At 41.5% G+C, this 23,248-nt stretch overlaps 1 protein-coding gene across 1 annotated transcript; it reads left to right on the top strand.

The window, feature by feature from the left end:
• Nucleotides 1-7,374: 7,374 nt before the first annotated feature.
• On the top strand, nucleotides 7,375-23,178 carry ecrg4a (ECRG4 augurin precursor a). Its single transcript, XM_079518519.1, has 4 exons — nucleotides 7,375-7,499; nucleotides 12,984-13,031; nucleotides 13,356-13,525; nucleotides 22,538-23,178. Exons 1-4 carry the CDS (start codon nucleotides 7,430-7,432, stop codon nucleotides 22,685-22,687), a joined length of 438 nt encoding a protein of 145 aa, XP_079374645.1. The 5' UTR covers nucleotides 7,375-7,429; the 3' UTR covers nucleotides 22,688-23,178.
• Nucleotides 23,179-23,248: the final 70 nt, after the last annotated feature.

Here is a 23,248-nt window from a genome sequence, read left to right as displayed (position 1 = left end):
AGAAAGATGAAAATCATGCTGTCACGAGTCAAGAACCACACCTTGGAGAAAGGTTATGTTTATTGAATGAAAAATAATATTTATTTAATAATGTTTATATTGTTGTTTATTTTTGGCTTTTCTGCCTTTATTGATATCGATATTGGTATCAAGTGAAGATGGGCAGGATAGAGGGAGAGAGAGAAGGGGAGAGACACGCAGCAAAGGTCGTCATGAACAGGACTCGAACACGCGACGCGCTGTCAGGCCAAAGCCTATATGTGGCATGCACCTGGACCACTTGGCCAGCGGGCACCCGTTTATTATTTATTGAATGAAAAAAGAAAGGACGGCCCAGACTTCTGGCCTAGCGGTCCAGGCACCTATAGGCTCCAATGTAGCCCGACAGCGTGCCGTGGGTTCGAGTCCCGATCCCGACGGCCTTTGCTGCGTGTCACTCGCCCATCTCTCCCCATTTCCTGTCTACCTACAGAAAAAGAAAGGACGAGGGGAATGGGCATAGGTTCCGGGAGGGTTGCTGACCCAGGAGTATTTTTGGCGAGGAGGTCATTCGCATCGTCGGCACAGCTTTGTGGACTGGACGGAGACCCCCCAGCAGGAACCTGAGAAGTGGGAGAGGAAGAGAGAGTAGGAGAGAAAAAGAGTTTTGTTTTCATTGTTTTGTTCCACATTAGCAATGTAAATGTCTGTTTTCTCATGCCAATAAGATTAGTTAGTTCCTCCAAGAGCAACTATGGAGGTGGGATCATGCGAGAAGCCTGTAGGAAAGCGGCTTGGATGAATAATAATTCAAAGCCTAAGGCTTCTGGGTGTTTTGGGCAGGGTTTAAGTAGTGGCCACTGGCCATGATTTGGTATATTTCTCCTCCTGAACATCTGTTGTCCCAACTCCATTTTCGACGACATAATATACTAAACTATACTAAATGGTGCATTTATATAGCACCTTTATCCAAGGCGCTTTACAGAGATTGTGCATTACATTCACCCATTCATACACCGATGGCAGCGGAAACCATGCAAGGGACCAACTAGCACATCGGGAGCAATTAGGGTTTGAGTGTCTTGCTCAAGGACACTTCAACAGTAACTCTGAGGGAGCCCGGGTTCGAACTGGCAACCTTACGGTTACCATCCAGGCACTCTACCCCTGAGCCACCGCCGCCCTATACTATATGTCGTTTGACGATTAAAAAAAGTTTTTAGATTATAGCACACGTTGTACTACTGTACTTGACAAACTTCTGTACTTCACATTCACCTCTATACGACACTTTTCATATCGATTTTTGAGCAGTTCTTTTTTTGTTTGTTTGATCTAGTGTGTTCTCATCTTTACTCCATTATAGATTTCCTGTCAGCATGCACAGTCTGTGTTGTTGTATTATGTATGTTTGGTTGCATCGGCCATACAGGTCAGTAAACAGCTTTTAACACATCTTGCGTAACACCATCAGCTCAATCACATTCTTTGTGGGAAAATCTGTCATGAATCCTCTCGACAGTCTGAGTCAACAAATAGACATAACTCATAGGACCTTAAGAAATGGCATATTTCAATGATTACCGGGATACATATCTCGAAATGAATGGGACCACGTGATATGAATATGAACAGCAAATGAACATGAATAAAATCAGATAAGATACGACCTGTTATATCACGAATCTATTATCCGCTCCATATCAGTCCGTTGGTCGGGGTGGCCCCTTGAAGCGCAGGCCAGAGGTGTCGTCTGTTCTGGAGAGCTCTGACGTTCAGACACTTTTTTCTCCCTGGAAATAAAAACGTCTGGGTTTCCGAGGCGAGGCTAGTCTCTCTGTGACCTTGCTAAGCACAGCTAGGGTACACACTCTTATAAGTAATGGTAAAGGTCTACTTTATCTCATCAAACTACATGTGCAGCCAGGCCGCATACAACCGCATTGAGGACCTCGCCAGGACCTTCTGGGCTCACTTCCCCATCGCCAACACACTGGGCCTGATGCTGAGGAGTGCTTTGTGTCAACAGCATGTGTGAGGCTTTCGTCAGCAAGTAAGCGTGCTCGTGCGTGTGTGCATGCGTGCGTGCGTGTGTGTGTGTGTGTGCATGCGTGCAGTCCTGGGGTGTGGTGGAGGTATTTAGGAACAGATGGATGAATTTAAATTAATGTATTACTTCATTAAGCAGCCTTATTCACTACTTAATAATATTAGGTAGTCAATTATTCATGATTCATCCTATTTATCCACGTCTCACAGAGAACGTGGTGACTTATATGAGACCTCATTTCACGCTTCTATGTACTGCAAATGAAGAATTATGATTTAAGTAATTCGTCTTTTCACCTGAATCTGAAATCCAGAACCCACGATTCTTTGCAAAGTGAAGTGATCTCATTTCTGCTCCCATCAGCTCCATAACCAAATACTATATGTATAATTAATATATCACACCTGAGGGGAATTGGGGTTTTGTCTGAGCATATATGGGTTTTCAGTATGACTTTAGTTGGTCGCGTTTAGTTGGTTGCGTCCGAAACCACAGGTGTATGTGTAGTAAATGTTAATACTACACATGCTATTTCAGCCTACTATGTGCACCTACTAGCACAGGGGTTCTCAACCTTTTTGGCCGGGGACCCCCGGAAATGCTTTGGCAATGTCTCGGGACCCCCGCTCCGCCCCCTCCCGACCCCCAATATAAATTGACTGCTACAATAACATTAAACCATTTTGGGCGGGAACCGCTTTTGGTGTTTTAAGCATTGTTATAATTTAGCTATTGAAAAATAGCAGATCTACAAGCTCATAGCGCGCCACCGAGTGGCGCACTACGAGCTTGTAGGTCTGCTATTTTTTTTAAATCGTGAAAATATTATTATTATTATTATTTATTTTTTGAAAATAATTTGGGGACCCCCTAAAATAATTCGGCGACCCCCCGAGGGGTCGCGACCCACGGGTTGAGAACCCCTGTACTAGCAGTATAGGCTTTCACTTCGGACATACTAAAAATAAATTTGGCATGTCGTATTAAATTGTATATAGTATGTTAGCTGTGGAGGGGTGTGGTGGTGGAGCTGGAGCGTGGAGGTTATGAAAGCTGAAGAGCATGATGCATCAGCCAGAGTACTGGTTACAAAGTAATGGCTCCATCTTTGTGTCATAATTTCTGTGAGTGATTCATGGGCGCAAATGTTCAGATCCAAGACTCTCTTGCAAGTAATGGTCTGATAACAATTAAGCTGCCAACATGCATATGACAATTAAGGACACTCTTAAAAAAACAACAATATTTCTTTGACCAGGTATAGGATACATAAAAGATGAACATGACCATATGACTGACTAGACAAGCCAGTTGAAAACCAATAACAAATCTTCGATTATCTATAGAGCTGTAATAGGATGGAACTCATTGCATAACCAATACAAATACAAAATTCACCTTTAAGAAAGGGTTAAAAGAACACCTTATGCAAATAAGCCTGCAAATAATCCCTAGAGGCACAATGTTTAATGTGTTGAAAGTGATTTTCATTTAGTTTTAATTGCACTACTTTTATAGCTTTCTTCAGATTATAGTGAATGTGAACAATAACATTAATGTCTTTGTTTGTCTGCGGTCAGACCTCAGGAAGACTAGCTTTTCTCATGGCAAAAGCTAATAGGGATCCTAACAAACCATAAACAATAGGAAGCACTTTAGTACAAAACGTATGTTAAAAGTGAATATGTACTGTAGCATATTAATGGTGCATTATGTTCCAATTGATATTTGATACAATAGATAGATATCTTTATTGATCCAGAGGGGAACTTTCAGTCACCGAGAGGCAGCACAGCAGTTAAGGTCCCCACACACCGAGCGCGTTTTTCGGATTTTTAGTGGCGTTTCTCCATCGGTTTTCCGAAAAACGCGTCCAGTGTGCAACCACCTTTAGAGTTGCAAAGTTATAGATACAGCAATACTATGCCTAATGAATACAAGGTAAGAAATAACAATAAGAAGCACCTTTAACCCATTTAGGCCTGACGTTGAAATTAAAAAAAAAATCTTCTAAATCCTCCAGTTTTCTGAAATAAATATTTTCACGATTTTTCAAAAATAGCAGACCTACAAGCTCGTAGCGCGCCACTCGGTGGCGCGCTACGAGCTTGTAGATCTGCTATTTTTCAATAGCTAAAGCATAACATGATGCTAACACCAAAAGGGATTCCCGCCCAGAATCGGTTAATAAAGAACAACAGCATACATATACCTACAGTATCTATCCTGCACTATACAGAAAAACAACTCCCAATATCCACAGTAAATATCTGTACAACTACTACTGTAGGTATACACTATTATATATACCCTCATTAGAGGTCAGAGCCCTTGGTACATCTTTTATTGTAAGCTATAATTATGTCGACATGACAATAACAAATACAACTGGAAAAAGTGCCCTTCTGGGCACAGGTCTCCACCAGGAGGATAGGAGTGTGTGTGATGTTTGGCAAAATGTTTAGGAGTAATATAAACATGTGTCTGCGTGTGTCTGCGTGTGTGTGTGTGTGTGTGTGTGTGTGTGTGTGTGTGTGTGTGTGTGTGTGTGTGACGCGACTTGGCCACCATGACACTGATTTGAAAAGTGGCATTTCTTCCTCAGCCTAGTGGGAATATGCATGCACAGTTTCACCGCAATCGGACGCTGCGTTGAGGAGTTTTTGTACAAAACGGGTACAAAGCGGGCTACTCCTGAAAACTTTAGAAGCCAATCGTAGCCAATCAGGATGGATTATGAGAAATCAAACAAACCCGTCTTGATCACATGACTATGGCGAGCATGTGTACCGATTTGCATGAAATTTGGATAAAATCTGAAGGAGTAATATTAGAAAATGTGTTTTACATGTCGACCTCCTGGTGGCGCTATAAAGAGCAGATGTGGAAAATTCCAGGAAAAGGTTTTTCCTTGGCCTCTAGGGAGTTGGCATACAAAGTTTTACACAGCTCCGTGCAGTTAGAGGTGAAAACACTAATCGGCCAGTTATAGCGCCACCATGAGGCTTAGTTGAAAATGTTCCAGTGGTATTTCTTCCTCGGACTAGTGGGCACAAAGAAAAATATGCGTGCACAATTTCACGGAAATCACACGATGTGTTCATGATTTGCGGCATTTTGTTGAGCACTCCTGCGAACTTTGGAAGCCAATATTAGCCAATCAGGATGGAGTTTGAAAAATCTGAAAGACCCGTTTCGTTGAATGACAAAATCTGTAGGTGTACTGTCCAAAAATTGTTTTGCACAAAGCAGCTTCCTGGTGGCGCTATAAGAGGCCAATGTGAAAACCTTGGAGCAGAGGTTCAGCTGTGGCATTCAGGGAGTGTGTGTGCAGAGTATGGCTGCGATCAAGCCAACAGGTGCCGGAGATTAGCTGTCCACAGACGGACGGACACACACACAAACAGACGGACGGAGTGCAAAACACACTCTCTCCCCATGTCTTCTGCCTGGTGGAGACAATAATAATGCATTCAAATTATGTTTGCAAAGCATATTGTAAGTTAACAGCATGCTTGCATTGCACTACATCACAATTTACATTTTAAGTTCCAGCCCAGGCTTTCAGCAGCATAGCGAGGCTATGGTAATTGATAACAACATACATTTTTCACTGTAGAATAATGATTGACAAACAAAGTGGCACCGGCTGACATTTGATAATTCAGTAGCTGAATGCCAATGTCATACATCGTTACCGTGTTGCTTTTAGTAAGTCATGCAACGGAAAGGGAGGGAAATCTGGGAATTGAAGAGAACTGAAATAATTTCAGAAATAGTTATGTATATTTGTAGTAATAGGGCATACTGCTATGACAATAGTGAGGCTTCATTTGGGACAGAGCAGCGTGCTAAATATTACAATACCGTTGCTTATGAAGTACTGGAATAAGCTGTTTAAAATAGCTGTGGGACAATGCAAAGGAATGCGGCAGTTAATTAATTTGACACGTAGTTTGAGAAGACTCCCTGTATAGCAATGTAATCCCATTAGAAGTGCACATAAGTAAGAAATACACTACAATAGCGGCCTCCATCATTTCGTAGCCTAATGAAAAGTAAGTCTCTTCGCTCGGTGCCGGAGATTAGCTGCTCACAGACACATGGACTGACCAACAGGGGCGAAAAATAATTGGTCTATACTCTATATAGCAAAGGTTATTCAACTAATTTAGATTAGGCAGGGGTCCACAATTGTAAAATGACTTGAAGTAGGGGGCCACAAGACGGGGACAACAGAAATGAACCAAATGTTGATGGTTAACCGTTTCACCAGTTGTGTGTTATATGTAGGTCCGATAGCACACAACAATGGAAATGATGTCCAATATGGTAACTAATTAGGACCTTCTTCATCATACTGCATTCATGCATTTTGATGTTTGACAGGATAATTTCTGTGCCAGTCCTTTATAGAGCACTGGCATAGATTTTGAACATATCATACCCACAATACCCAACAGGCAGTTGGGAGGGCGAGCAGTGTGGTGGGATGGTATCAGCATTTCTCAGCCAAGCTTATTTTTCTTTTCTCTGGCCAGATTGTTCCTATGCCTCATTGCTCGGGCGAATAAGCAACAGTGTTCAGCAATCTACTGGCATAGTGGCATTGTGGCTTACACATGTGGGAGCTTGTGAAATCATTCTAGCAAAATTTAAAAAAAAAGCCAGATTGCATTTCGGATCTCACAACTAAACTAAACTGCCACGTTCAGTGTCATAAAAATACAATTCTCTTTAGTTTATTAAAAGGATTGAATTTAGCCCACAAAACTAATCAGATTATCATATTTAAAAAAAGAAAAGAAAAAACTATGCATCATGTTAAGACCAGCCTGCCTCTGAGCGAACTATGGCCTGTGCTAAGTGTGCACATGCACAGGGGCCCTTGAGCCAATAGGGGCCCTTGGATTCGGAATGTCCTCAAAGTCACACTTCCAACAAGCTTTGACCTGCGCAGAAAGGACTTTCCGTTCCAGGCAGAGATAATAGCCAAAACATCTTGAAAACGGCCACTTTAGCTGATTTTCGATCGCCGAATGTCGACATTGTCACTCGTCTTTCTTTTAACACAGGCTAGGAATGTCGGACCAACGACAAAATAGGGGGGGGGGGGGGGACGCCAATTTTCACTTTAATCCTTCCCTGCCTCTGAGATGGAAAACTACCCAAAGCACACATGAATATTCACTTCGTTAAGAGAAAGGTTATCCCAGCTGCAGACCGTCCTGTATCTGTAGGATAGGAGGGAGGTAGACAACATTCCACCGCCATGGGCCAGTTTCCACTCGGAGCATCTGGCTTCCCGCCCCCTCTCTCCCTCTCACTTCTATACACCAGTGTTGTGTTTGTTGCTTCTTATTAGAAGGTCGGTACCAAAAGGCTGTGCGGAACACAATGGCTACTCGGCAGCTCTATTTCAGGTTAATGGGGCTTTCTGTATTGCTGGCACTGTTGGCCCTCACAGGTGAGACATACAACACTTTTATGTCTTGTATTTTGTTGTTTTTGTTGTTGCCGTTACTCTGTTTTACACTTTGTTTTTGTGGTATCACACATAAGTAACAAACATTGGCATTTCTACACTGGGCTTTACATTTTAGGCTTTCATGGAATCACAATTTACAATTCGAGATGTTAGACCTAGGTATGTGTGTAAAACTGCTTTTTGGTGCACTTGCACGTTTCCTAAAGCATAGAGAGATACTTTGAATTAATGGATGAGAAATTAAACCATGAGCTGTTAAAGGGTTAGATTTTTGGACTTAAAGGCAAAGCTGTGGGAAATCCTTGCCATAAACATAGTGGTTGCAAAGGTATTAATTGATTGCCTGCGTTCTGGTGCGGTTTTGGTGAATATTAAGTAGTTCCGGACATTTAGTGGGGGCCTGGGGGCCACTCGGTAAAAAATTAATGAATCCACAAAACTAGCGTAATTTGTATTGTTGACCTATTTCAACCATATAGTGCAACTTTCGTTCAACTTGAGGGGTCAAAATTTAACGAAAGCTGCTCTATATCAGGTGTTTTCAACTGATTGTGAACGAGAGACCACCACCCATCTGACTTAAGGTGCGTTCAGACTTGAATATGTATATTCGCCTCGGTTCGTTTCGTTTGTGTCGCGCCGCTCCTCGCTCGCGCAACTATCGCCTTTGCATTGACTTTGTATGTAATCGCGCCGCTCTAACCATCCAAGTCTGAACGCAGCTTTATAATCAACCTGGGGACCACTGTTGTGATGGGTGGGTTAAGATTAGTGCTTTTGTAATGCATCCCATGTGTGTATACATCCCACTGTTTCTCAACCAATGGTCCATTGACTACTAATAATTAATAACCAGACAATCTTGTGCACTTCCCCCTCTTGAGAACTCCTTTTTTCTGTTGAATTTCTTGGTCTCCAACTTGTCAGTAAATGACTACATGGACGGTCATCATAGGTCACCGGGTCATTCAGTTCAGTTTCTGGAAAGAAAAATGTAAAAAATAAATAAAAAAATCAACAAATCCTACATTACTAAATGCATGGTCAGGGACCACATGCAATACCTTCACGGACCACCAGTGGTCCATGGACCACCTGAAAACCCCTGCTCTATATGGTAGAAATAGGTCAACAATACAAATGATGCCAGTTTTACTTCCATACAGGTGGACTACACAATATAATTAAGAAATGAATCATATTAAGCTCTGTGGCATCATGTATCATGTGTACCAAATGAGCAGAACAGGCTCAGTTCATCTCCATTTTGGGGGGGTCGTTATTGGGGCACAGTCCCAAGGAGCTTCAGGCACAAAGACTGATCAACTGTGTTTCAATTGGCTCTGTGCGTGACTGTAGTTCCCCTTTCCAGAAGGAAACCTTCACATCTCTGCTGTCGGGAGGAAAACATTTTCATTTTTCAGGAAATAAAGAAAACCAAGCAATACAGCCTCGTCAAAGTTGGTGTTGTAACTTTATATATTGTCATGAGATGGGAGAGGTGTCACTCATCTCATGTCACCCACATCTCATGTCACTTCCACGAGATGAGGAGAGGTGGTGGAGTTAGTTGCTTTAGCAGACATTTTGAGGGTCCAATGGAGTTAAGAGGTTTTGTCCAAAGCACTTCTTACTACTTTCCATTGGTTCAATATTTTCGAAACAACACACAGACATAGAGGGCGTTCAATAGCACTGATTTATGCCAAAAAAATGAAAAACCTAAAAAATGGAGTTATGAGGTTTCCTCCCGACAGCAACGATATGGGTTTCTCGTTCAAATCTGCTGCTGAACCCATCATATGAAGCTATGACAAACTGACTTGGAACATGAAACGTGAATCATGCCACCTTCTGGAAAAGGGAACTACAGAGCCTGATCAATAGGAGACATTAGTAAGTAGGGTTGGAAATTGCGCATTACAGTATCTAATGAAAAACAGAAGAACACCAGGTACTGGGAATGTCAGTGCAGGATTATCACAGGGGTTCTCAACCCGTGGGTCGCGACCCCTCGGGGGGGTCGCCAAATTATTTTAGGGGGTCCCCAAATTATTTAAAAAAAAAAAAACGTTCTCTTTTTTTGTACACGATTTTTCAAAAATAGCAGACCTACAACCTCGTAGCGCGCCACTTGGTGGCGCGCTATGAGCTTGTAGATCTGCTATTTTTCAATAGCTAAATTATAACAATGCTTAAAACACCAAAAGGGGTTCCCGCCCAAAATGGTTTAAGGTTATTGTAGCAGTCAATTTATATTGGGGGTCGGGAGGGGGCGGGGCGGGGGTCCCGAGACATTGCCAAAGCATTTCCGGGGGTCCCCGACCAAAAACGTTGAGAACCCCTGGATTATCAGACTGTGTCAACAACAACAATCCGTTAATGACTACATAGTGAGGATGTTACAGAAAGGCTTTCAGTGCATAAACCCCTCATTGCAAAGACAAATGCATACAAAAACCATATAGGCACTGCTCAACAGAGATCTGGAGAAATGTGTTTTGTTAGAACGGTGCTCCATCCCTTTCATTAGAGTTCCAGAGACTTGTACAATCTATGCCAAGGCACACTGAAGCCGTCTTGGCAGCTCGTTGTGGCCAAATACCTTACTAAGATACTTTGTTGTTTTTTCCTGAAATTACTCACCATGCAGTCTGTGGGTTGGCTCTTGGCTGGGCAGCTGGCAGGTAATGCGGTCCTCTCTCTGAGCCACACACACACACACACACACACACACACACACACACACACACACACACACACACACACACACACACACACACACACACACACACACACACACACACACACACACACACACACACACACACACACACACACACACACACACACACACACACACACACACACACACACACACACACACACACACACACACACACACACGCGTAAAGTGGTTTGCCAAGACAAGGTAATGAATGCGTGGAAGAACTTGAAAAGAGCATATTAGATTGAGTAAACTAGTCAAATAACTATCTATATAACTATATAAATATCTTTGAAACAGTATAGCTGTCATTAAGTAGACAGGTCTTTGTCATGTGATTGGTTTAAATCAGGAGACAATTAAGGGATCAATGGCTAATGGGAGGGAGGATTAAGCAGAACATAGCAGAATTTCAGTGAGCAACACTGTAAATAAATGAGTCAAGCACAGCAGGTACCAATCTGCAAAGTGTGACTTTAGTTTAGATGTATTTATGTAATTTATTCATACGCTGCTGAGATACTGTTCTGTTTGTTGTTACACTGCTTTATTTACTGGGAGAGAAACTCCTGCAAACAATTTCCTCTAAATACCTCTATGTGTAACATTAAAATGTAATTGCACTGTGTGTGTGTGTGTGTGTGTGTGTGTGTGTGTGTGTGTGTGTGTGTGTGTGTGTGTGTGTGTGTGTGTGTGTGTGTGTGTGTGTGCGCGTGTGCGTGTGTTCGAGGTATCTTCTCCCGGTGTTTATCCGTTCGCCTTCTCACGGCACACCAGTAGTGCAATTCTCTCCAAACTTTGCACACATGTATGTCACAGGTTGGGACATTCAATAGGTTAGCTTTCAACGATCACATCATTTTTTCACTTTGATAAAATTAAAGTCGTTCCTCTGCCTGTGCAATCTTGTCCAGTAGGTGGCTGGCTCTACTGTGTACAGAGAGCCATGGCATTCACATCAACAGAGCAGCACCTCATTAGATCGCCTGCAACTGGTTCAGAATACAGCTGCTAGGTTGCTGACCAGGTCCAGGAGATATAACACCTGTCCTTGCCTCCCTACACTGGCTCCCAGTTAATTACAGAATACATTTTAAGATTCTAGTCATTACACACCGAGCCCTCCATGGCCAGGCACCTCCTTATAGTATCTGTCTGACCTGCTCCAACCGTATGTGCCCAGAAGGTCACTGAGATCCACATCCCATGGCCCAGAAGGTCACTGAGATCCACATCCCATGGCCCAGAAGGTCACTGAGATCCACATCCCATGGCCCAGAAGGTCACTGAGATCCACATCCCAGGCTTTGCTGGTTGTTCCTCAGAGCCTTTGCAGGTTTTGCCCCTAGTCTATGGAATGAGCTCCCCTTCCACCTAAGAACTGTGGATTCTGTGGACATTTCTAAAGGACTGTTGAAAACTCACCTTTTTAGACAGGCCTGTTGAATGTTGATTGCTTTATTCTAACTCTATTTTGTCTAACTTTATTAGTGATTTAGTTCTTGACTTGTTTTATTGACTTGTTTTACTTTTATTGTTTTTAAAGCACTTTGTGACTGTCTGTGAAAGGTGTTCTATAAATAAACTTTACTTACTTACATTAATACCTCCTTTCATGGGTAAGATGCACGTAGGATGGGGCCAAACACCCGCAGTGCGCCTATTCTCGTTTCACAATAAATACCCACAAAATCATCAATAACCAGTACGACGCCCTGAGGGCGAGAAGCGACCTCGCCCTTGCACACATCCGCCTGGGTGACGGCAGGCTGCTGGGCGAGCGCTGGCGCTTTGGCAATGGGGTCAGATCAACATATGGAATGAATTATGTACTGGCCATATATGGAGCGTGTCTTGAGTGTACAGGGTTTGATGAGGTTGAGGGAGGTTCACCCCCCCACCCACTCCCATGTGACCCTGCTCCTTTCTCTGTCCCGGTCGCAATAATTGTAATTTGTTTACATTGTGGTAACAAACAAATTGTAAATTTCACACATCTGCTGGCTTTCTTTCAGATGTCAACAGCTTTGTCGCCTATTAATTTGTCAGTGTGGTCAGTAGAAAATAGAAAAAGTAGTAATGCCCATCGTCATACTTCATTGCTGGTAGCAAAGTGTGCACATTTTAAGGGCCGATTCATACTCCTATTTTACCGCTGTTTCGGCGCTGTAGTGCCGAAATGATTTCGGCTTGTCAGAAATTTTCAGTAGCACCGAAGAGCCGACTTTAGGACGGTACCCGCCCCCCCGAACCTCAAATGACGTCACATTGTAGGCTCTACAGAGCCGAACCGACTTTTATTCGGCTCTAAAATAGAGGTATGAATCGGCCCTAACAATTAGCACAAACAAATAAAATAATAATGCTTTAGTCTTTAGTCAAGACAAAAAGGAGAGAATAGAGCCATTTAGAATTTCAGACAACCACCTCAGAGTAGAAATTGTTTTGTATGTAGGCTCACATTCTGTCAAACACTGAAACTGTACGATGACACTAGATTATACTGCATGTGCATTTGTGTGCATCTTCTATGAGGCTTTCAGCTGACTGGATGTATTACATAGTAAAGCAGGTCGACGTGGTCGTATGTAATTAATTTGTGTGCATCGTCTATGAGGGTTTCAGCTGACTGGATGTATTACATAGTAAAGCAGATCAACCTGGTCGACGTGGTCGTATGTAATTCATTTGTCTCAATGAAACATGGCAGCTCCTCATTAACTCTCTATTGACAGATGTTTCCAGTGAAAGCAGCCTGCTCAAGATCTTGAGGAAGAGAGATGGTAACACTCAAATTATACTTTCCGCATTCAGGCTCAGTTCAATGTCGTCAATCTTTTTTGCACACATTTCATATGCTTTTGTCCACTAAGACCTCATTCACACAGTCCTGTGTCTTCTGTGGGCCATGGCCACCTCAATGCATTTGCAATGGGAGTCACATGGTTTCATGACACAACCTTGTTGCATGGCCGTCTTCTGCCCTCCCCCCCTGACTCTCATTGGAAATGCATTGAGGCGGCCATGACACACAGAAGATACAGGACACGCGTGTGTCTAGGTGTGAATGAGGCCTAACGCATCTGTCCTTCTGTGCTTCTCTCAAGTGACAGACGCTGGGAATGCTCCTTCAAAGTCTGCTATAGCGGTCACTCCCGCCAAGGCTAAAGAGTTCCTGGCAACGCTGAGCAGAAGCAAAAGGAACGTCTGGGATCGCAGCAGACCTGACGTACAGCAGTGGATTAGACAGTTCATGTACATGGGCTTTGACGAGCAGGTGAGTAAACGCCGGGATGGAACAACTGGAACAACATATTTTGAGATGGGGGTCGGAGGCCAAATACACATGATTCTAGGGGTCCTTTTTTTTCTTTTATGTTTTTTTTGGCTTTCGCCTTTATTTTATATTTTTTATGGAGGGACAGACAGTAGGCTGACAGGAAATGGGGAGAGAGATGGGGGGTGACATGCAGTAAAGGCCGTCGGGATCGGGAGTCGAACCCGCGGCACACTGCCAGACTGGATTACCAGCCAAGGTGCCTGGACCGCTGAGCCACGGCCCAGGCCGATTCTAGGGGTCCTTGACATAAAATAGGTTGAGCACCAGACATACCAGCTCAGTGGCCTTGTGGTTAGAGTGTCCGCCCTGTGACTGGGAGGTCGGGGTTCAATCCCCGGCCGGGTCATACCAAAGACTCTAAAAAATGGGACCCAATGCCTCCCTGCTTGACACTCAGCATCAAGGGTTGGATTGGGGGTAAGTCCCTGTGACATACTAGCGTCATGTCCAGGGGGTGTACCTGTACATCAAGCTGCCTCACGCTACAGAAACAGGAGATAGGCTCCTGCCCTATGGGCCTCATGGCTCGGCAAGGCTACTTACTTACTTACCACAGACATAGAAACAGGTCTTTCAGAAAACCATCATGATTTAGAAGACATTTTTAAATGGGTTAAAAGGAATACCTGGTCACCTTGTTTCTGTCTCCTGAGTTTGTGTCAAATTTCTCCCCAGGTACTGTTCAGTAGCTGCCTTGCGCCTAATAGTTAGGATGGGTTATACATGCATAGGTACAATATGTGCAAATGTATTGTTGTATTTGCACCAGCTTGCAACACAATATGAACACAAATGTCAGATTAAAGCATCATTTGTAAATTGACACAATAGGTTTTCAAAGAAACTCTTTCTTACAGACCTTAAATAGTAGTGCGCCCAAGAAATGACTTATTTTCTATCAATTACACACCCCATCATGAAGGCTTGAATTCACGGAGATTTGTTTGTCGTCGCACTACTGAGCCAATAATTTGATGACTGGCAGAGACTGAGGGCAGTATTATGCGTGTCTTAACTCATTCCATGCCACGTGACGCCTTTGGACGCCTCCCCTTTATGTACCAGGTCTTATGACTTAACTTAAGACCTGGAAGCGTGGTCAATGCTGTTTGGCCACTCAGAATAGCCAAATGGCATTGATCACGCCTCCAGGTCTTAAGTTAAGTAATAATACCTGGTACTTAAGACACGCATAATACTGCCCTCAGTCTCCATATATTGAGTCACTCTGACTCCGCCAGCCATCAAATTATTAGTGGCACTTGAAATCTAGTTTCTCTTTTGGATAACCTTGCCTACAATTATTGTTCAACATTAGTACGCACAAGTTCATGAACAGTGTCTACACTCACCACTGCTCAATTACTTTCACTTTGATAGCCTTGTTTAAACTGGTTTTAAGCCATCTAGGCGTGCAGTAATTTGATTTGACTGACTGAAGGATTTGAATACAGCTCGATAAATAATAAGGGACGATAGGCCTATATGTACATGGCCTGCGTACAGTATCAGCATGTGGTTGTTGGGGGGCAGCAATATTTTGATATTTTAATACTTTTAGATAGGAGAGTGTAGAGACAGGATTCCTCTAGAGCAATAAGAGGGGACTCAAGAACGGAGACTTTCGGTTTTTGGTCATATCGTTGGTTAAGAACAGCAGAGCTGAGGAATTCACAAGGGACAGCGGGAAATGGAGGGGACTGGAGGAGGGAATGGAGGCCACTTGTGGCTTCCATTTCCTCCTTCAGCCAGCAGCATAATAAGCCTATCTCACAGAATTTCCCCGCCCCCTTAATACGCCCCCTTTCGGGGTTAGTGGTGATAGCGTGACGTCACTCCATAGACGCTACATGTTAACAGAGGTAATTTAAGAAGTCTACGGCTGCGTTCGAATTCATTCCCTATGCCCCATATAGTGCACTACTTTGGGGTTCCGCCATTTTGTTATAGTGTCCGAATATGTAGTGAGCATTTTTGCACCCTAATGTAGTGGACTGAAGTATCCCACAATGCACCGGGAATTGTAGGGACCATCCGATGGTCACTACAAAAACACAGCGAAGCAAATCTGCCCCATAATGCATTGCGCAAGCTCGCTCTTGAGCGCACATGCACGCGTTTGCGCGCACGTGAGCTGCTTCTGCATGCATGCGCTTATTGCGCTCCAACTCAGAAGAGGCAGAAGTTGAACCAGCGAAAGAAATCAACACAAATGTACTTTTTAAACTTTCGTTTCCCCTCTTTTCTTCCCTGGCGGATCTCAAAGCTACAGATCTCGAGACAAATATGAACATATGTTTTATTCATATTAATTAATTCCTGCCATTAAAAAATATATGTTATCTAACATGATTTAATTTAATTGCGCTAAATACATTACAACTTCATTATGTAGGCAGTAATTTATTGGACTGCTGTTTCTGTTAACGTCCGTATTGTGAGCAGAGCTTGTAGATTGGCTACTTTTGGTAATTCTTTACCAAAAGTACCCGATCTACAAGCTCACAACACGGACGTCGCGTTGCTTATAGATCGGCTATTTTTACCGTATCCCCCCCCCCCCCCCCCAGGATTAGCGGGGGTTCATAATCATGCTGCTGATATTTTCATATTGTCAAGGTGGTGCACTGTTTTCATATTGCTGGATAATGGATATAATATTAATTTATTGATAATAATCATAGGCCTATGTTATTTTAAAATAATAACCTTTTTATCATAATTTCAGCAACAGCGTTTTGACTGGTTTTTTGTAGTCAGTTGATTCTTCATATCCAATTGAGTGAAACGGCCGGGATGATTTGTTTATTTTTCATACAGTTCTTTATGAGGCGATCTGAAAAAACCCTATGGGGATTACAATGCAAACTAGAAAGGTCGCAATTTTAAAAAATTGCAAAGTGTGGTTGCCGCAGTGGCTCACATATACCCCTCCCACTGATATTGCCAGCCAATTACAATGTCGCGTCACCCCTGCGATCATGCGTAAGTAATTCGGAGGGGATTTATCCCCCAAAAATCATGTTTTTGCGACAAACGGTTACATTTCTCGCATCTGCGGCGCCCCCTATGGATGAAAATGGAATTGCTTTTGGTACTTGGTTGATTTAACCACCCGCGACATGTGATTCAAATTTGGGATGGATCGGACATTTCGTTTGGGATTTTAGACATTTTTTGTAAAATAGGCCCATCCCACTAACTTCGGAAGCCGATTACGGCCGAACGATACGCACTATCAAGATTCCGCCTGTGGTGTCTTCATCGGAAAGGTCCAGAGATCATGTGTACCAATTTTTGTGAGATTTGGACAAAATCTGTAGGAGGAGCAAAAAGTGTGTTTTGGAGAAAATTCAAAATGGCGGAAAATCTATCATGACGCAAATGGGCGGGGCCTATATGGGGAGATGCGTCATGGCCCAAGGAAGTCAGGGGAAAAAACAATTTGATTTTACGACCTACGGTTCAAGAGTTATAAGCCAAAACGTAAAGTGGGCTGTTATAGCGCCACCATGAGGCCGACCGATAACATTATAAGTTGATTAATTTTAGTAATTATTATGAACCTACCCTCCAAGTTTTGTAACTATAGTGCTTACAGTCTCTGAGGAAAAAATACTTGAATGTGACAAAATGCGAAAAATCGCATTTTCCCATTCATGTCAATGGGAAATTCTATTCACTAATAAATTCATATCAATTAAACTATACAACATTTCTCTTAAAAAAATACAAGCACATCCTTCCCGATGAAGCCGGTCAATTTGAGATATGGCTCAAGTGCGTACAGTCAAAACTGTGGGAGGAGTAGCACATTAAAAAAAAGACTAATCCAGGTAAATAATAACTAGAAAGCAGTTCCTGTAGAAACTGCGTGGGCTCGCTAAAAACGCAATGTATAAAGTTATAGCTGTGTCTGTGGGACCACCCACCAAGTCTGAACACTGGTTTTTCATTTTTAAGTTTTCTTTTAAGTTTTTTTTTTAAGTTTAAAAAAAAAAAAGGTAAAAAAAAAAAAAAGTTTAGAAAAAAAAGTTTAAAAAAAAAGTTTAAAAAAAAAAGTTTTAAAAAAAAAAAAGTTTAAAAAAATAAAGTTTTAAAAAAAAAAAGTTTAAAAAAAAAAAAGTTTTTAAAAAAAAAAGTTAAAAAAAAAGATACAAAAAAAAAAGTTTAAAAAAAAAAAGTAAAAAAAAAAAAAAGTAAAAAAAAAAAAAAAGTTTAAAAAAAAAATATTTTTTAAGTTTATATTAGTGTTCCTATTGGTGGTGTAAGTCCATAAACAAATTTTCAGGACTGTATCATGCTGCAAACAAAAGTTAGAGCTGTGTAAAGGCCAGCCAATGGGACCACCCACCAAGTCTGAACACTGGTTTTTCATTTTTAAGTTTTCTTTTAAGTTTTTTTTTTAAGTTTAAAAAAAAAAAGGTAAAAAAAAAAAAAAAGTTTAGAAAAAAAAGTTTAAAAAAAAAAGAAGTTTAAAAAAAAAAGTTTAAAAAAAAAAAAAGTTTAAAAAAATAGTTTAAAAAAAAAAAAGTTTAAAAAAAAAAAAGTTTTTTAAAAAAAAAGTTAAAAAAAAAGTATAAAAAAAAAAAGTTTAAAAAAAAAAAGTAAAAAAAAAAAAAAAGTTTAAAAAAAAAATATTTTTTAAGTTTATATTAGTGTTCCTATTGGTGGTGTAAGTCCATAAACAAATTTTCAGGACTGTATCATGCTGCAAACAAAAGTTAGAGCTGTGTAAAGGCCAGCCAATGGGAAGACAGAAGGGCGGGGCTTAAGCAATTAATTAAGTACAGCGTGCTCCTATTGGTGGTCTAAGCCCATGGAGCAAATTGCAAGACTGTAGCATGCTGCAAGCAAAAGACAGGGTTTTTGTGTGTGTGTGTGTGTGTGTGTGCGTGTGTGCGTGTGTGTGCGTGCGCGTGCACGTGCGTGTGCACGTGCGTGCGTGTGCATGCATGCGTGTGTCTGTGACTCTGTGTGTATGTGTAGAGCCTAATTGCACAAATAGCAGACCTACAAGCTGTGTGCGTGCGTGCGTGCGTGCGTGCGTGCTTGCGTATGCATGCGTGTGTCTGTGACTGCACAAATAGCAGACCTACAAGCTCACAAGGTTTCGCAGAGCAACTCATTGAGATCTTGTAACTCTAATGTCAGCCCTGTAATTAAGCCCTTATATGTCTCAGCTGTGGGAGAGTAAAACAGTGCTTCACTATGACTGGGAGATTTCAATGGGCCTGAATAGGGAAAAACCTATGCCCGAACAAATTGCTCTATCGCAAAAAGTAAAAGTCGAATGCAAATATTGTTTTCACTTTGAGTGGCCTGAGCCATTGAGGTACAACATGTGCGATGGTGGTGTTGGTACGATCGAAAATGTGGTTATAAGAGCGAGTTAAGAATTGTCTTCACGATACTTTCCTCGTAAGAATTATACAATGGAGGTCAATGGGCAGCTTGACTGTATTTGTGTCACTTAAAAGGCCGTAGTTCACATTCTGTATGTATCTGTGCTTTGGTGGTTACATTGTGTGAAAGAGGACATGTGTGGCTACAAAATGACCAAAGAACATCCATGTAAAGTGAATATTTTGGCCGGGACGACAATTTGTTTGGTAAATTTCCAAGGAAAGAATTTCAGTTTCCACACTCTACTCAAGGAGGCCCCACACTCTAAGGGGACACTGATTACGCGAAACGGCCTGCGATTGAACTGCGATTTCGGAAAAACCGTGTAACATATTCGAATACGGTTTGAACCACGAAAAAGTCCACAGTCGTGTGAGCTAGCTAAAGTTTAAATCACGTTTCTACGACAAAGTATGCCAGAGTAATGAGGCTGCAAAAGTGAGGTTGATTTAGAGATAAAATCCCATACATTGTCTATGAGAGAAACATTTTATAAATAAAGTTAAATATTTTAAAAAGTATAAACTTTTTCAAAAAAACTTTTTCACCAATGAAAATTCAAAGATTGATGAACATTTTAAAGTTTGAATGGAGTTTCAAAGTGAAAGTATGACAGAGTAATAAGAGCACAAAAAAGTCAACTGTGAAAAATGGGACGTTTCTCCCATCGACTCTCATTATAAAGAATGTAAAAAAAAGTTTAAAAGTTTAAAAGTTAAAAAAGTATAAACAATTGTAAAAATAAAAATGCAAGCACACATAACTGCAAAGAGCTGAACAGTTTGAAGTTTGAACTAAATTTCTAGCATAAAGTGTGTGAAAGTAGTAGGAGTACGAAGAAAGTGGCGGAATAAAGAATAATAAATATAAACTGGCAACTAGAAAGCAGTTCCTGTAGAAACTGCGTGGGCTCGCTAAAAACGCAATGTATAAAGTTATAGCTGTGTCTGTGGGACCACCCACCAAGTCTGAACACTGGTTTTTTTTTAAGTTAAAAAAAAAAAAGTTTGTAAAAAAAAAGTTTTTAAAAAAAAGAAGTTTAAAAAAAAAAAGTTTTTTAAAAAAAAAAGTTAAAAAAAAGTTTTAAAAAAAAAAGTTAAAAAAAAAAAGTTAAAAAAAAAAAAGTTTAAAAAAAAAAAAGTTAAAAAAAAAAAGTTAAAAAAAAAAAAGTTTAAAAAAAATATATTTTTTAAGTTTATATTAGTGTTCCTATTGGTGGTGTAAGTCCATAAACAAATTGTCAGGACTGTATCATGCTGCAAACAAAAGTTAGAGCTGTGTAAAGGCCAGCCAATGGGAAGACAGAAGGGCGGGGCTTAAGCAATTAATTAAGTACAGCGTGCTCCTATTGGTGGTCTAAGCCCATGGAGCAAATTGCAAGACTGTAGCATGCTGCAAGCAAAAGACAGGGTTTTTGTGTGTGTGTGTGTGTGTGTGTGTGTGTGTGTGTGTGTGTGTGCGTGTGCGTGCGCGTGCACGTGCGTGTGCACGTGCGTGCGTGTGCATGCATGCGTGTGTCTGTGACTCTGTGTGTAGAGCCTAATTGCACAAATAGCAGACCTACAAGCTGCGTGCGTGCGTGCGTGCGTGCGTGCGTGCGTATGCATGCGTGTGTCTGTGACTGCACAAATAGCAGACCTACAAGCTCACAAGGTTTCGCAGAGCAACTCATTGAGATCTTGTAACTCTAATGTCAGCCCTGTAATTAAGCCCTTATATGTCTCAGCTGTGGGAGAGTAAAACAGTGCTTCACTATGACTGGGAGATTTCAATGGGCCTGAATAGGGAAAAACCTATGCCCGAACAAATTGCTCTATCGCAAAAAGTAAAAGTCGAATGCAAATATTTTTTTCACTTTGAGTGGCCTGAGCCATTGAGGTACAACATGTGCGATGGTGGTGTTGGTACGATCGAAAATGTGGTTATAAGAGCGAGTTAAGAATTGTCTTCACGATACTTTCCTCGTAAGAATTATACAATGGAGGTCAATGGGCAGCTTGACTGTATTTGTGTCACTTAAAAGGCCGTAGTTCACATTCTGTATGTATCTGTGCTTTGGTGGTTACATTGTGTGAAAGAGGACATGTGTGGCTACAAAATGACCAAAGAACATCCGTGTAAAGTGAATATTTTGGCCAGGACGACAATTTTTTTGGTAGATTTCCGAGGTGAAGCATTTCAGTTTCCACACTCTACTCAAGGAGGCCCCGCACTCTAAGGGCGCACTAATTAGACGATACGGCCTGCGATTGAACTGCGATATCGGAGAAACCGTGTAACATATTCGAATACGGTTTGAACCACGAAAAAGTCCACAGCCGTGTGAGCTAGCTAAAGTTTAAATCACGTTTCTACGACAAAGTATGCCAGAGTAATGAGGCTGCAAAAGTGAGGTTGATTTAGAGATAAAATCCCATACATTGTCTATGAGAGAAACATTTTATAAATAAAGTTAAATATTTTAAAAAGTATAAACTTTTTCAAAACAACTTTTTCACCAATGAAAATTCAAAGATTGATGAACATTTTAAAGTTTGAATGGAGTTTCAAAGTGAAAGTATGACAGAGTAATAAGAGCACAAAAAAGTCAACTGTGAAAAATGGGACGTTTCTCCCATCGACTCTCATTATAAAGAATGTCAAAAAAAGTTAAAAAGTTAAAAAGTTAAAAAAGTATAAACAATTGTAAAAATCTAAATGCAAGCACACATAACTGCAAAGAGCTGAACAGTTTGAAGTTTGAACTAAATTTCTAGCATAAAGTGTGTGAAAGTAGTAGGAATTCGAAAAAAGGGCGGAAATTGGAATAAAGCAAGAATAAATATAAACTGGCAATAACTAGTGTGTGCTCGCTGTTGCGAGCCCACAATAACTAGTGTGTGCTCGCTGTTGCGAGCCCACAATAAAGTGTTACAATTACAATAGTCTGGTTGCCCTTTAGGGCAACCACACTAATAAAAAGTACATGACCCGCGGACCTATAGCGCCCTCTACCGATATTGACGTCAGAGTCGGTGCTCCCCATACAGGGAGTATTGTCCGAATTAATCACTATTTGAGTCCACTGAGTCTGGGTCCCCGTATGGGGAGTAGGGAGTAGGGAACAACCCTAGCAATTCGAACGCAGCCTACAACTTTTGTTTTCTCAAGGTAAGGTTTGTTCTATCTGTTCGAGCTGATTTACCATCTTGTTTGCTTCATAATAATATTGGTCTGTCATATTTTTACATTAGAAAATGTACTTAGATTCTCCAGAGAAAAAAACGTGTAAATGCTAATGTTAAATGACACCACTATTTACCGGAAGTGGGCGTGGAAAGCGGGCTGTGAGATAGGCCTATCAAAGGCCCCCATGGATCTGGAGTTTGACGCCATTTTGCCATTGCTGAAATGAACAGCTGTGGCCTTTTAAATGATGTTGGCCTTTCATGCTCGTCTTTCTATTGAGGGTTGAGTGTACTAATGGTCATTATTACCCTTGTCTTTCTATTGAGGGTTGAGTGTACTAATGAAGGTCATTATTACCCCCACCACCATTATCAGAGGCTGGAGACTGACCTGGCCCACTGGATGGATCATGCACGCGCCAATGACCAAGGCCGTCAGCACCACTACGATGAGAACGCCCCCATCGTTCCACGAGATGTCGGCACCTACAGACACGGAGCTGATGTTAACTATGACTACTACTAACTCCTTCAGTGACTGACTGACTCTCTCACACACACACACCAGAGTTGCATTACATCTGCATACTTGCTTGGATCTGCGGAGTCACACTGTAGTCCTGTGCGTGTCCGTGAGTCGTGTAGAAAAAAGTTCAAAAATATTCCAACTAATTCGTGAGCATGACATGAGCACGAATTAGAGTTCCGCTGGTTGCATCATTTCAAAGATTGAATACTTTTAACAGTTTGTAAAAAGAGATAACCCACGTCTCCCCAACTGCCTGCTCACCTTTCATTGTGAATTAATTACTAGGTGCCTCAATAGAGGGTATGCGCGTGACATCATCATACCAGGAAGTTATGCGGGAACGCCTACTAAGTGGCAAAAACCCATTCTGGGCGGGAACCCCTTTTGGCGTTTGAAGCACGTTATACTTTAACTATTGAAAAATAGCAGATCTACAGTGCCGCGCTATGAGCTTGCAGGTCTGCTATTTTTGAAAAATCGTGAAAATGTGGCGCAAATCTTTGAATATATATTCTTTCATGAGTTTTTAACTCATTTTTGCTTCTGTGGGGGGGGGTC

The sequence above is a fragment of the Electrona antarctica genome (assembly GCF_951216825.1).
Source record: "Electrona antarctica genome assembly, chromosome: 13".
Classification (NCBI taxonomy): domain Eukaryota; kingdom Metazoa; phylum Chordata; class Actinopteri; order Myctophiformes; family Myctophidae; genus Electrona; species Electrona antarctica.
Note: the sequence above shows the minus strand (reverse complement) of the source record. Positions and strands in the feature narration are given on the sequence as shown.